Genomic DNA, 15,964 nt, shown 5'->3' on the forward strand with positions numbered 1-15,964 from the left:
TTTATAATTTATTCATAATTCGTTTACAGTAATCTGGCCAACACTGTGACTTCAGGAACCCTCCACCACCCGACACAAACAATTGGATCGCCACGTTTACGAGCGTGGAACGACGTACAAATGAATTATAATCGTTTTGTTCAGCTCCCGTCTTGGCCAGAGTTAGCGGTGAAATCCGCCGCGTTCCGCTCGAGACTACGTCAATACGTTATCGTGACAAAATCTAGGAAGTCGTGACGGGGCTCCCAACAGACATTGCATGCTCACTCGGATGCCTGGTGGTAAACTCAACTGTCAGGTTTTGATGCGTCGGCCAGCTAAGCAATCACACAAAAGTGGGCCCATGTCGCGTGAGTGGGACGTGACCTGGCTCTGTTATGTTCAAGTTCGCCATTGGCACTTCTCAAATTCGGGAGGATGCTCGTTATTATGGATTATATTTAATCCGCCTGAGGACGACCACTTGTGTTGCGATCAAAACGTCGTGATTTATTTTCTTCCTACGTAACTTTACCGAGAGAACCAAAGAGTATGGATTCCTGCAGTCACGAAAGCTTCCAATCAAGAGTATGAAGATTGTTTTTCCCAGACGGCCGAGTCTCGAGAATGTGGTCGTGCTGGAGTGTTTTCGCTTCATGTGAGAGGGGAGAGCTGAGAAAGTGCCAGGAGAAACCCCGCATCTCTGTTGTGTCGAGAATTAATTACCGTTCGTAAATCACGCTCACGACAAAGGCAGAGCGTTTCGCTGCTAAAAATCAAGTCGATACAATTACGCGTGCGTAAATACGATCTCTATAAATGTGTTACGTAACAAAAACGTGATGGATGTGCTCATAGGCGGGGTCTCAGGCTATTAATAAAGAGTTAAAACATTTCACGCGCACCACCGATTAGCACGGTTGGCTACGTACGGTGCGAAAGGAGTTCAACGTGCGTACACGCGCAACGCGCGCGGAGTATGTGACTGTCGGTAGGGCGGCAGCGGGGAAGCCCAAGCGCAGCGTCTCCTCCCCGTGAGGACTCCCACGAGAACTCCCGCGACACTGCCCCAAGTCCATGAATAATGACCTCGCCTTCCGTGCGTGCACTTCAACCTCCACTGTTGTACCTCGTCAAAACCGTTTGTTCAAAGTGTATTTCTTGACTACATGTTGTTGTTGTTATTATTATTATCACCGTTTCAAAGTGGAATTGTAATAAAAAAAAAACCACACGAGCCAAAATGTTTTTTTTTTTCACGTCATAGAAATGTGGAATTTCCACCGCTCACTCTGCAGGGCTGTTAACGGGAGATCAGCTCCGTGACGTCAACACTCATTTGAGCAGATCAGCTCCGTGACGTCAACACTCATGTGAGCAGCAGGAGTTGGGCGGATGTTGAGTAACTGTGGCGTGACGTGGTGCGGTGACTGGTGTGGTGCGTTGTCACGTGGTGTGACGCGTGCTTTGACGCGCGCTGCCCTCGCTGCAGGACTACGTGGAAGCTCTCAACGGGGTGTGCTCGGAGGGCCTCAAGGGGATGCTTTTTCTGGCGCTCTTCTCCATCGTCTCGGCCCTCATGTTCAACAGCGTCATCTGCATCGCCCCGAAAACCTGGCGCAACTTCCGCAAGAGGTGAGCCCCGCTATCGGAATCCTGCACCACGGCAGTGCTCGTTTCTCACTCGCAGCCCTGTTAGACACTGGTAGATGTTCCACATTCCTATGAGGGAGGGGGGGGGGGGGGGCGGGAATGAGGGGCAAGTGTGCCCATAGGCACACATACGGACGATCGGCCGAGTCGGCCCCAACCGCTATTTGAGCTCCGCTTTGCTAGCCGCTCCGCAAGGCTGCGAGGAGGAGGAGGAGGCGAGCGCCGCCCTCTCCGTGAGCCCGTACGAGGGGCGTCGCATCCACTGAGCCCGCGCGATCCACCAACCCCCAGCTCGCGGGGCATCCGTCGCGCCACCGTGCTTGCCCAGCACGGGCTCGGCGGCGGCGGCGGCGGCGGCGGCGCACGGTGACGGCACGGTGACGGCACGGTGACGGCACGGTGACGGCACGGTGACGGCACGGTGACGGCACGGTGACGGCACGGTGACGGCACGGTGACGGCACGGTGACGGCACGGTGACGGCACGGTGACGGCACGGTGACGGCACGCCGCGTGGCGCTCTCGCATGTGGGCAGCACTTTGCTCGTGCGGTTCTCTCGCCGCTGGTGGCTGCTCAGGGTCAACTAAGCGAGGCGCGTGCTTTACCGTCTACAAATAACGTGGAATTCCGAAAAGACTCAGGTGCTGATTTACGTGAAATCGTTAACGGTCCTTTCCGTCGTAATTCGTTTTGGTCTTCAAGGATAAGGAAGCTTTCCTGGGCTGATGATGCAGCTTCTTACCGCTGCAAATTACTCAATTGGGATCGCAGCAGCAGCAGCAGCAGCAGCAGCAGCAGCATCGGCCCTGACTGCTACAAGTTGGCAGGACTCTCTTGAACAAGAGCCATGGGACTCGGAGAGGCTTTCCTTTGTAAACAAGCGGAATAACAAGTAATGACATTGACAAGGCCACGTAGGTTGTCCACACACTGCTTGGGAAGCGCTCGTTTCAGTCCACGCACGGGGGAATTCCGCTGCAGTTTGTGGAGTTAGCAGTGGAGTAAGCCTGACACGGACAGCGTGGACCATGCATTAGAGCAGCAGCAGCAGCAGCACAGCAGGAGTGTGAACTAGAGGGGCTCGTGACTCTTCACCATTGTTTCTACCATGACATTGAGCCGGGAGCAAACTCAAATTACCGCACTCTGGTCACTGACTCGTGATTTTAACGGCCTGCTTGGGCAACGTGTACCTTGGGTCCTGTGTTTCGGAGCAGAACGGTCACAGCAGTGCCGCTTGGACATTCGCTTTCTTTCAGAATTGACGATAAACACGTGAGCCAGGCCAGGGCTGTAAACTCCGACCGCATGTCTGCCCGTGCAAGGGTTGACGCACGGGGCATCGTGCACTGACTGGGGCGGCACAGTGGCTACTGCTCGCTCGCTCGCTGCTGCTGCTGCCACCTTTGAGGAGGAAAGACGGTGGTGGTGGTGGTGGTGGTGGTTCTGGTCGTATGGTCCCCGCAGGGAGAGGCAGTATGAGGACATGGATGAGGATGAGCCGTGCCGGCAGCCGCCCGGAAGCACACGCCGCCCGCCACTGCCGAGCTTCTACAGTTACAGCAGCTTCGGCAGCCAGACGAGCATTCAGCCTACCTCCCAGTCCATCACCAATGCGCCCGTCTCCGAATACGTGTGAGTGCGCAAAGCCATTGGCCTGCCCTGCCCCGCTACGTGCCCAGCCGGTGCCGTGTCCTCACGGAGGGCGACTCTCCATCTTCCCGACTCCTCCCCCCCCCCCTCATCATCACCTGAGTTGTGTGTGTTTTAAGTCAAATGTACCCCCACCCACCTTCTCCCCTCCTCCCCCCCCCCAAAAAAAAAATATTCAGAGTTTGTGCCCAAATCTCAGAAGCTGCCCACTTATTCGTGCGGGAATGTAGAAGGGCTTGGCAGTGTTCAGGAGAATGCCTTGCAGGCTGGGGACGAATGCAAACCACAACACGCACGGAGACGTGTGACTGCAAACAGCCACGTGTCCAACTCTTTGAGATTGGTCGTCTTAACGATAATGCGGCCCTTTTGTGGCCGATGGTCTGGACAAGGCTGAGGAGCATTGTGCGGGCGATGTGGCAGTCACACGGTTAGCCGGCGCGTGACGTGACAAGCGCCTTGCGGCTGTGAGCAGCACACACCTTTGTTTGCGTGGCAAGGCGTTTACCCCTGGGATGTTAATTATTATTTTTCTTCTTGTTGTTGTTGTTGTAATCGAGCTGAACGGCTCCAGCTGGAGCCCCGGCATCTGCTGCCCTCCTCAGAGCTGGGGTGGCTCTGTCTCTGTCTCGTCTGCTCCACATCCAAACATTTGATAGCGTGCCACTGATAACGAAACAATTTATCGCCCTATTGCTCGGAGAGCTCTAACTTGTTTGATGGCTGGAGCGGCAAAGAGGATAACATTTGTTGTAAGGTTAATTTAGCGGGCCATTGTTATCAAAATTCAATGCTGAAATTGCTCTTTTGGAATGACTTCTAAATGTGATTTATGTCCCCGTAGAGAAAGAAAGAGTCATTGTGTCTGTGGACAATATTTTTTTTTACATTTAATTTGAATCTTTGAAGAGTTCCCTGTAAGTACGAAATGTAATTATAAATTGCATTATATTAACAATACAGCTTTTTCTATTCTGGAGCAAGTCACAGCAAACATTCAATGAGTTACATTTTTTATATCATCAAATTGACGTTGAACTCAAACGAATGCATCTAACTTAAAAATTAACAAGAATTCTATCTGCATGCCATATAATTTACCTTCGAAGTAAACATTTTTTCTCAATGTTCATTTTAACTTGGTAAACAAACGCACATTAAGAAGCATGAGCTGTTTGTGCACTTTAAATGTCTAAATCATTGTCGTGCGACTAGCTTGTCTGTGGACAATATGTTAATTTTTAACTTGTTCATACATTTGCGTCCGTTAAAAGCAATTAAAGTGTCCGTGCATGTTATGTTTGATTTGCGGTGGTGAAAAAAGAATTAATTAACAATCTCCATTTCTGCGTGTGAAATTATACTTTGAGGCACTTGCATGTCTGTGCTGTTATTGTGCATCACCACTCAGTCCTCCATTATGCGTGACTCCTGTGACAGCTTCAAAGAAGCCAACTGAATGCTCTCATCGTCTCTAAAATACTGATTCAGTATAATTGGGTTATACATTGTCTGGCATATGCATTGGCCTTGGAAAGAACGATTAAGATGGTGATTTGTGGCTAATGGACTGATGGCACTAGTGGATGCACATTTATGAAGTGTGACAATGTGACCTGGAATGTTAATGCATTCCAGGTCACATTATACACGAGCATAATAGAAACGGAAAAACTAGTGATAAAGCAAACCGATTACTGGCAGTCCCCATGAGCCAATAGGTTATAGGGGTGTGTTCTAGAGTTTGGAGCATCGCACTTTTTTCTCAATGAAATGGTGTTTAAAACATTCCCACCTAAATTGCTGAGGAATGTCACCGTGGCGTGGACCATCTGGTTAGAAAAGGGTCAAAGCCATTCATTCCATTGCTGTGGGGGTAACAGCAGCATTCATGCTACCGTGACCCTTCACCTGTTCCCAAATGGTTGTGGCAAATGACAAGGAAGGTCCCCTTTTTTAAAAATACTAAGTTACATGTTTACATTTCGCAAAATAAAATTAACAACCCATTGCATAACGTAATATCACCACCGGCAAAAAACGCACATCGCAAAATCGGCATCACGTGAAAACAGGAAAGATAGCAGCACAAGGCAAGTGGTCTCAGTCTGGCTTAACGGACACACGGCCACGGCACCAGTCTTGTATTCCCTAATCCTTCCATGTGATGCCTTCAACAAGGCTGCCCATGCAGCTCCAGAGCAATTAACATAAAATCAGCTCAATATGTCCCAGATGTTCCACTTTGATCGTTCCCAACGCATCTCTCCTCCAGTACGCCAGGGTTCGGAGAGAGACGAATTAATCCGTTGTCAGTGTGAAGGAGATCTCTCCCTCCGGCCCCCCCCAGCGGCAAGTCACGTGGGAACCGGCCGGGCCTCTCTGTGCATGGGATGCGTGGGAACACGCAGCCACGTGCATTTGCATGCAGATGAGGGTGACCCCCGCAGACGCTCAAACGTGACCTCTGCCCCCTCCCCCCCCTACTCTCTGTTTCTTTTCTAAGTTTCCCCTTGAACGAAGCATGGCCCTTTCTATTCTCAGTCTGTGGCTTTCTCTGCGTGGCCGTCTGTGGCTCAAGGCTTCCCCTTTTTTTGCGAATTGTAAAGCGCCTGAACAATGGTGGCTTAAGATGGTTTTGTCTCGCAGCTAGAGCATTGTGCGAATTGTTATGCTAAAAAAAGTCTGTGCTAGAATAATAATGTAGGGCTGAGGACAGGGCTTAATTTTCCCCCAAGTTCACATCACGATTTCCAAGCATGTTTCATAATTGCAAGAGGAAATGAACTGTGATTAGAGGCAGAAATCTCACGAAATGCACATGACGGTATGTGTTTTGCACACGGCTCTATCTGCATACTCAATGAAGTGTGTGAACGTCTTACATGTATGAATACACGTGGCAGAAATACGTCGTGTAAATATCTGTTATGAAGGTAAAATAAATCACAAATAGGTCATTACCGTCTACTGCACACTTATTTAGTTCTCAAAGAAGTATTTTACGATGCCATAATTAATAACCCGATAGATATTTCTTGCGATTTGTTTTTAGTTCCCCAGGCTGTGTGGCTCTTGCCCTGAGGCGCCATTGTGGCAGGTTATCCCAGGTTTCAATCGGTGACCGCAAGCGCAGGCAAGGGCCTGGGTTTCAGCCTCTACTCTTATCCCTGAGCACTTGCTTGGCCCTGCTGGAGTTGAGCTTGAAGGCGAATAACCCTTCTGCACAGCTGCAGCGCCCATTCCACCAGATGGCTTCAAAGCTTATGTAAATAACACAACACCATCAGTCGCCTCGCTGCGGAAACATAAAAGTAACACAAATAAGCAGACAAAAAGCACCTCCACATATCTGTTCCTCCATATACAAAATGAAAGTGTATTTTTGTCACAATAGATATTTTTTTGGGGTTAGATCGCGTAAATATAAATGTGTTGTTGAACCCACCACCACAATTAGTAAGGTTTGTGACATAAACACAATATGCAAATTCGTTACTAGTACAGCACACAGGTGTGTTGGAGAGTAAACCCACAACATTTACATCTAACCCAAAAACCTCTATTATGGATATTGGTCGCGAAATCCTACGTGTCAAACTGGTTCTTTTTTTTACACATTCAGCCACATGGCCTCCTGGGGGAGTGAATAATGTTAGCAACGTCAGTCTCAACACACGCAAACTTTGAGACCGGTTTCAAGGCAAGCATGTCGTGTGTGGCTTGTGTAAAACACTGACTTTACGTGGAGGCACAGCTATGTGAATGGGGCGGATATAGAGCTGTGTTCCAGTTGGACTGCGAGCCAGGAGCATAAATGTGAACCCACAGAGCATTTACGTGCTGTGTGGGACCGAACGGTTCACAATGGACAGCCGCCGGTTTGAGCGACGCAGAGCAGTCAAATGCCAAGTGCAATTTCTCTGCATTTAATATTCATTTGTGATTACGACGCCACTTTCGCGGTGGTGGAGGCCGAGCATGGAACATCTCAAAATTATTTGCTCGACCCTTTTATGTTGCATTTGTGATATGCTCAATATGCGGTGCGCAGCAACGTTCAGCGCGCCACTCCGTAGGGTTTCACGGTCGCGCTGCGCGAGCTCTCCGATGCGTTCTCGGGTTCATACCGCTTCGTGTTGTTCGGCACGATGTCCGACGTTTCGCTCCACGTGCTGGGAGCTCCCTCAGGAATTGAACCGAGCTGCTCTTGACCGCACGGTCCAATCCGGAGACGCGCTAGGGATGCATTAGAGGGAGCTTGGACCCTCCTCGTGGTCATGAACCGAGGGACCCGATGGATCGGAGGCATTGCGACCCCGATTGAGACTGTTGGCCGATCCTACGTCGAATCGTGACCAAGAGGTCTCCCGTGGTGGAACTCCGTGTCTCGCCAGCCACGGACCGCTCGCCATGGCGATCGCTGAGGCCATGACATAAACTAACTGGAGACACCAATAAGCATCCTATGTACCCCACATTGATGTCTGAGTGTTCCCCTAGCTGTCTCCTATCAACCCCTAACATTCCCACAGTCACGCACGCAGGCTCACAGTCACAGGCTCACAGACACACACGCAGGCTCACAGTCACACACGCAGGCTCAGTCACAGGCTCACAGTCACAGACGCAGGCTCACAGACACAGGCTCACAGTCCCGCACGCAGGCTCACAGTCACGCACGCAGGCTCACAGTCACAGGGTCACAGTCACAGGGTCACAGTCACACACGCAGGCTCACAGTCACAGGGTCACAGGCTCACAGTCACAGGCTCACAGTCACAGGGTAACAGTCACAGGCTCACAGTCACAGGGTCACAGTCACAGGCTCACAGTCACAGGCTCACAGTCACAGGCTCACAGACACACACGCAGGCTAACAGTCACAGGCTCACAGTCACAGGCTCACAGGCTCACAGTCACAGGCTCACAGTCACAGGCTCACAGTCACAGGCTCACAGTCACAGGCTCACAGTCACACAGACGCAGGCTCACAGTCACAGGCTCACAGTCACAGGCTCACGGTCACAGGCTCACGGTCACAGGCTCACGGTCACAGGCTCACAGTCACACAGACGCAGGCTCACAGTCACAGGCTCACAGTCACAGGCTCACGGTCACAGGCTCACGGTCACAGGCTCACGGTCACAGGCTCACAGTCACACAGACGCAGGCTCGCAGTCACAGGCTCACAGTCACAGGCTCACAGTCACAGGCTCACAGTCACACATGGACAGCGCTGTCTGACAACAGTCCTGGGCCACGGTCCCAGCTCGTCGAGCTCTCTCCCCCGGTGATCCTGCGGCCACCGTGTGGAGCCGTGAGCCGGCAGGATCGTTGAAGAGAGCTCCATGGTCCCACGCTCCGAGCTGAGGTTGGGGGGGTGGGCCGCCCCCCTCCCCCATGCGACGCCCCCGCTGCCACGTTCACGTGCCGTGTGCTCTGTTTTCCGCGCAGGAATCAGAACACGGCCTCGGGTAACAATCCCAGGCACGAGAACGTGCCGTTGATCGGACGCAATTCTCCTCCGCCCTCCGTAAGTGACGATCAGGGGGGCACCTGTGAGTTTCTCCATCGGACTCCCCTGGTCAGTTTCATTTTAGAAAAAAAATAATTACGCTCCTGTGGACCGGACAGAGCGGAGCAGTCAGCCCTCCAGAGAGCATTGCCTACTGCTTACTGCCTTCTGAGCTATGGAGGTCGGGACGGTGTTTCACCAGGATTGTGTTTGTCGAATTAAAAGGAGCAAATACATGGGTGTTTGAGTGGGTAATTGGTTGTTTTGGATTGGATCGTGAAAGTATGATGTCCCTGTTTTAACTATGACCCTCCACCACCCGACAGAACCATTCACGACCTCACCCAAAACTAATTATGAATTATAACGTTGGATGTGAAAGCCTGCACATGAAAGTCTACTCACTTAACTCAAGTTCGATATCAGTTTTCGATGTTCCTACCCATATCATCCAACAGCCGAATAGAATCCCTCTGTTCGGAGTTCAGTGCTGTGCACAGTCTGTGCTACTGGCGGCACTTTGGTTGTACAGGGACATGCACAGTTTCATGCTTGCGGATTCTTTTTTCATCACACTCAGTCCATTTTTTTTATTAAAAAAACCACCCCATTCTATTCTTGGTTCTTTCGGTAAAGTCACGTAGAAGGGAAACAATAAAATAGTAAAAATACAAAGCAATGAAATGTTTTAATTACTTTATTGTTTCCGTTCTACGTGACTTTACCGAAAGAACCAAGAATATGAATCCCTGCAGTCACACGAAAGTTCTGAATAAAAAAAAACCATCGTCACAATCGCCAATTCGTATTTTAATCAAGAACGGCGTTTAGTTGCAGTCAACGTTGCCCAATTACGATGTCGTCCACGGGCGAACGGACGTTACCCAACGCAATCCTCATTGTCCACAACGTGGCTTTAGCCGCTTCGTCTCCATTGCGAGAAGCGAATCCTTAACCAGCCCGCGGCTCTCCCTTCGGGGGCACTCGCAGGCCTTGGCATCCTTCTTCACCCTCGTCGCCGCCACATTACCGCCGGGCACATCGCATCAAAGTGTGACATTCGAGGCGTTGTGATTTCTTTGATTATTCTTTTTTTGTTGTTGTTGTTGTTCCACCCGCGCTCTTTATTTGCTTTGCTCACGGCCTTTGGTTTCTTCCTCCCCGGCGCGCACAACTCGGGCAGCGGTGTCCGAGCCGCGCCACCTCGGGGCGAAGCCGCAGCCGGCAATCAAACGGCTGGGAGACCGTTAAAGTAATGGAGGAGCGCTTTTAGCTCAAACTCGTGTCTCCTCCTTCTCCTCTTCATCGTCGTGCCCAGAGCCCAGGTACCAGTCACGGCCACCCCTCCTGCAGTGAATTCCAACCCTCACCCCTTGGGTGTTGTTCAGCAGTTGTCGCCGTGCTCCCCTGTTCCGTGTCGGGTTACTCTGGCGTGAACTACCGCGTGCCGTCAACAAGCCACGTGTCCAATCTTGACTTAAAGCTTTCGTGACTGCAGGAATTCGTGTTCTTTGGGTCTTTCGGTAAAGTCGCGTAGATAGGTTTCAAAGAAGATAACAAGCAACTACGACGTTTAGATCGCTTGTGTTGCGATCGAAACGTCGTAGTTTTTTGTTATGTTCTTTGAACCTTTCTACGTGACTTTACCGAAAGCACCAAAGAATAAGCCACGTGTTCATAATGAACGCCGGTTGAACAAAGCCTCGATGACGGACATTTAAAGATGTCTCAAAACGCAACGTCACAGGGGTTGCCATGATTATTCCCAACCCGTTCGCCGCCAACGCCACACGACCAATCGGGGAAGGCCACCAGAGTTTAAATGCATGCCCTCTCCCCTGGATGTGATCGGACCCTTCACAACAGTTCCTTTCCAAATGCAATTCCTTTCTCCAAACCTCCTGAACGTGGACTTGTTGCGTGCGGTAACATTTCCGCTGTTTTTCACGTTCACGACCCTTTGCCTTCTTCCGTTTCCATTTGCTCATTCGCTTCTCGCTATTTGCTGTCCTTTCGCCTTTTTTTCTTCTTCATCTTCTCTCTCCCCATCTACTAAAAAGCGAGTGTTGTGACCCATGCAGAGATATCATTACACACGTTGTGCTCAGGCTGAATGTTTCCCAGTGATGCCAAACGGTGGAAACATTTATCATAAATCCCTCACTCGAAATGAGTAACAGTGATTTAGAAAAAACTAAAACAGTTGCTCAGCACAGGCCCGCAGACGCAAAACGTCCAACGCCCAGCAACAACCAGCACTATCAAAGTTGTAGTGTAACACGTTTCTTTAATTGAGCAATGCCATTCATTATAAGAGTTTTGAGAACAGAAGATAACGGGAGGAGGAAATTCCAAAGTGTAGCAGTGAAAAGGAAGAAGCAGAAAAATGTGTCGTGACCTGCAGTGTGGTGGGTGGGTGAGTGAGTGGGTGGGTAGGTGCGTGGGGGTGGGTGGGTGAGTGGGTGCGTGAGTGGGTGGGTGAGTGCTTGAGTGGGTGGGTGAGTGAGTGGATGGTTGGGTGAATGAGTAAGTGCATGGTTGGGTGAGTCAGTGGATGAGTGAGTGGGTGGGTTGGTAAGTGAGTGAGTGGGTGAGTGACTGGGTGAGTGGGTGAGTGAGTGGGTGGGTGAGTGAGTGAGTAGGTGAGTGGGTGGGTGAGTGAGTGGGTTGGTGAGTGAGTGGGTGGGTGAGTGAGTGAGTGGGTGAGTGAGTGGTTGCGTGAGTGAATTGGTGGGTGGGTGAGTGGGTAAGTGAATGTATTGTTGTGACCTGGAGTGTGATTGAACACTGTGTGGATGAGAGATGAAACAGTCAGACTGATAGGCCGAGTCCTCAACAAGGGGGGACGAATCAATGATAGAAGTTTACGGGAGCAGTTACCACTTTAATTGATAAGCATAATCAAGTTCAACATCCATATGCAGATATATTTTTTTTAAATATCAGTAAATGGGCCTGAATACTCTGGCAAAAATAGAATTTAGATTATCCCTAATTATTTGTGGTTATTTTATAATAAGCGACAATTTATTGTCACGTATGAAACATACATTTATATGACCGTGAATAATAGGGCCTTGCTGGACACCATTCGACTTTTGTTGGTTTTAAACTTTCCAATGTGGTTACTGTAATACAGCAAATGTAAGATAATTATCTCACGGTGGTGTGAAACGCTCGGTGAGTACTATGCAAACAAGATTTACACGTTGCACATTTCCGAGTGCAAGCAGTAATTATATAAATATTTGTTTTAGTTTAAACCTTTAAAGTAAGTGCCTGTATACGAACGGCAACATGCATGTCTGGGCAGTGTTTTGTGAGATGGTAGTACACGTGAAAAATGTCCTCTCGGCTACACAAAACTAATTATTTGGCGACACTGCTGCTACATTTGCGTCGGTGCACAAGTACACATAACAAGAATAACTCAACACATTCGTCAGTAAGACCGTGACCGTGAAAGGACAAATATTTAATAGGTGACGTTTACAACAATGGCCATGCTTCACCAACACATACAGATGCCAGAGAGATCAGAGTTGGGCCCTGAAGAGAGCTGCACTTTAAAGTTTGTTTTCTGATGAGCAGTTTATGAATGGGTATGTGCATTATAACCTCACAGCAGCTAATTGTCAACATACTAACCTTTGTTGTCTACACTGGTAGCATACAGCTTGGCTCGGCCACACGTGAGCTACAGTCGTTGATTCATTAAGTCACGCAGCTGTCCACATTTTCAACATTTTAAAGTTGCATCCATAATTGTTGCTTGCTCAAGGGTCAGGACTCAGGGATCAGCGATGAATTGATTCGTGTCGACGTTTAAGCTGAACGATGCACGCAACCAAATGTTTTGAAAAGCAGTGAGACGTTTCGTCCGCGTTCTATGTCATTCATGTTAGAGCAAGGATCGAGTCTCATAAATGAAGGGGGTTTTTTTCTTCTCATTTTCATTTATTAGGTAGAGCCCTGTGAGCCATGAGGCTCTCGGCTCGGGTGCAACGTTAACAAACAAAAACATGTTACAAAGAACATCTTAAAGTGACGAGGCGCAACAGAAACATCCAGGAAAAAAAAAAACAGTAAAATCTTCCAGAGAAAAGCACCGCATATCAACGCTGTGTGCAAAAATCCCCATAGGATGCAAGTCGAACAATAATAACCATAAGACAATGTAGATAAAGTTATCAGGCTAATATCTTGATTTGAAGCTTTCGTGACTGCACTTGACTCCATTGAGCCGGGTGCTGCTGCGGGGTCCACTTTCTGCCCTGCCCCCCCCCTACTGCCGGGGCCGACTCTATAACCTCGTGCCACGGCAGATCTCTGGCCTACTTCAGCAGTTTTGTTCTTGCTGTGGTTGTCCCACCTGATGACGATTGCTTGTGTTGCGATCGAAACGTCACGTGATCTATTATTTATCAGGCTAACTCCGTACTTCGACAAACAAACATGGCTTAACCAAACGTTTTCGAATGTCACCAAAATAAAGCTATGAAAACAATGTAACATTCGATCATAGGAATTGTGATTAAAATTTTAACAATAAACGATATACATAACATGTACGACCAAACTTTGCAGCCATAGCTGGCAGCATGAGTCACTCCATAACAGCAGGAGGATCAGTAGCAGAATTATTTTTTTTTCAATGCACCTTTAAAGACAAGCACACAATAATCGAAACTCAAGATCATACTTTGCAGCGGACATCCAGAGCGGTGCATTTGATATCAGGCCACTCTGCATCGCAGTGGCAGCTAGGGGTGTACAGCTCCTCAAGAGCAGTTTTGAGTGCAGATCTCACAGGTAGTGGATCCAAGTTGCAGTTTATTGGCGATAGCATTCCAGACCCTGGGGGCATCAACAGCAAAGGACCTTCCTCCAGTATTTGTACGGCAATAAGGAATGTGAAGCTGGTAAATGAGCGAAGACCTTAGGTCACATTTGTTCTTCGAAACAGTGAGGAGATCCAGCAGGTAGTCTGCTGATTTTTTTTCTAAGTACATCGTGAATAAATAAGATCTGATGCACAAGCCGTCGTGTAACCTGCATCGCCTGTCGGTAGCCGGAGGAGGTAAACCATTCCACCGCTAATTTCCACGATAATTCTCACGACATGGACCTGACATTCATCACTTTACCCTCGCGTCACGAAATTCTTTGTGGCCACAGGCAGGAGGAGTGGGTGGGAGGTGGCGGGGTGTGGAGTGGGTGGGGGGTGTGGAGTGGGTGGGGAGTGGGTGGAGGGTGTGGAGTGGGTGGGGAGTGGGTGGAGGGTGTGGAGTGGGTGGGGGGTGTGGAGTGGGTGGGGCGTGGGTGGGGGGTGGGGAGTGGGTGGGAAGTGGGGAGTGGGTGGGGGGTCGGTGGGGAGTGGGTGGGGGGTGGGGAGTGGGTGGGGAGTGGGTGGGGGGTCGGTGGGGAGTGGGTGGGGCGTGGGTGGGGGGTGGGGAGTGGGTGGGGAGTGGGTGGGGAGTGGGTGGGGGGTGGGGAGTGGGTGGGGGGTGGGGAGTGGGTGGGGGGTGGGGAGTGGGTGGGGGGTGGGGAGTGGGTGGGGGGTGGGGAGTAGGTTGGTGGGGGGTGGGGAGTGTGAAGTCGGTGGGGAGTGGGTGGGGAGTGGGTGGGGGTGTGGAGTGGGTGGGGGTGTGGAGTGGGTGGGGGTGTGGAGTGGGTGGGGTGTGTGGAATGGGAGGGGGGTGGGTGGGGAGTGGGTGGGGGCCGTCATCCCCTCCTCCACCCATCCTGTAGGGTCTGTGCTGTACAGTGATCCCTTGAGGTATATTTCGTCTTCCAAATGGACACCCCCCCCCCCGCCATTAATAATAATTAGCATCTGACGTCATTCCACATGGGGGGGCGGGGCGCCTCCTCCCCCCTCCTCACAACCCTCACTACAAAGGCAGAACCCTCACGTCACGTGATCTCCGTAACGCTATTGAGACATCAAAGTAAAAAGGACGTCTTGATGAACAAAGGATTATAACCTTAACATGAACTAGGTCTGTGTCACCGCGCCCTTACTAATTGCACACGAATGGATGCAATTAATATATCACGTCGTGGTCTGCTTTTCGCTTGCAAGTTTCAGATTTACTGCAATACACCCGTCCCTGGACGGGCAAAAGGCGAGCATTCTGATATTTGTCATGAAGGCAATTAAGATTAATACCTCTCTGCCAAGCAAGCATATCTTTGTCTTGTTCTTCTTACGGCGATTCAGTTACCGTGCGGAACATCACGTGATCAATATGCCGATGTTACTTAGTACGAACATTATTTCGCTTTGTGGAAACGTATTTTGTATCCCAGGGTAATTAGAACATAATTCAGTTCCTAAATTAATAATAAATAAACACAACTCTTATGCAGCAAGATACGAATATTTATTTATACTGGAGGAATCTGATGAGCTGTCAAGCTCTTTTTTTTTTAAACAGACGTCCAATAGGTCGTCACAGGCTCGGAGCAGGGCTCTTTCGGGACATCTCTCAGTGCTGCGTTCACTCACGACGGCGATGCTCATGTGCAGCGACGTTGCGTGATGCGTGAGCACGTGGGAGCCTCGTGCCACAACACGGAACAGATTCTGAGCCACGCTGCAGCGACGTGCACGGCACGCGTTCTGTAAAACTCCGCCAGCAGTTGGAGCGGTGCAGCTCGCTGCAAGTCGACGGGCATGCACGGCCCGGTGTCGCACGGCAGGGCCGTGGGTGGTTACCCACGGCTCCGCATCGCTGAAGGCCGGGCACTGCTCACAACGTGCCGGACATTCACGGCACACCCCGCTCCCGCAGCACTCGGCCTCCGCATCGACGCAGAACGGGGCCTGCGCATCAACCTGCCCCGCGCCCAGAGGCATGACGCCGTTTAAAAGTAAAAAAAAAATTGTTCCTGGGTAGTAAGTGTTGTTTTTTTTTAATTGCTTATACCTAAAAAGTATAGGAAATGGCTATTATCCCCCCACAAAATTGTGCTTTTGTGAGCAGGACTTTATGTGAACGCAAGACACACATACGCACGTTTTCTCATTGAAAATAGGTCAATTTCAAAATATCACTGTCCTGGTCACAAAGGCAAAGTTTGTCGGGGGAAAAATAGCCATTTTCTGTACCTTTGAGGCATAAGCAATTTGGAAATAACACTTACTACCCAGGAAC

The 15,964-nt window shown here is 50.0% G+C and overlaps 1 protein-coding gene across 6 annotated transcripts in view; it reads left to right on the forward strand.

Moving 5' to 3' along the window:
* Positions 1–15,964, forward strand: part of LOC116957883 (protein tweety homolog 1-like) — a 143,534-nt gene that overhangs the window by 113,655 nt on the left and 13,915 nt on the right. For 3 of the 6 annotated variants that reach the window (XM_032980322.2, XM_076053425.1, XM_032980330.2), the window contains 4 exons: positions 1,472–1,614; positions 3,101–3,268; positions 8,744–8,822; positions 9,988–10,129. In XM_032980322.2, the coding sequence (XP_032836213.2) occupies positions 1,472–1,614; positions 3,101–3,268; positions 8,744–8,822; positions 9,988–10,077 (480 nt within the window). In that variant the 3' untranslated portion in view covers positions 10,078–10,129. The remainder of the gene's footprint in view (positions 1–1,471; positions 1,615–3,100; positions 3,269–8,743; positions 8,823–9,987; positions 10,130–15,964) is intronic. The other 3 variants (XM_076053422.1, XM_032980340.2, XM_076053443.1) reach the window with 3 other exon arrangements.

Source organism: Petromyzon marinus, chromosome 3 (genome assembly GCF_048934315.1).
Source record: "Petromyzon marinus isolate PM22_M1 ecotype Great Lakes invasive population chromosome 3, UKy_Petmar_22M1.pri1.0, whole genome shotgun sequence".
NCBI classification, from domain to species: Eukaryota; Metazoa; Chordata; class Hyperoartia; order Petromyzontiformes; family Petromyzontidae; genus Petromyzon; species Petromyzon marinus.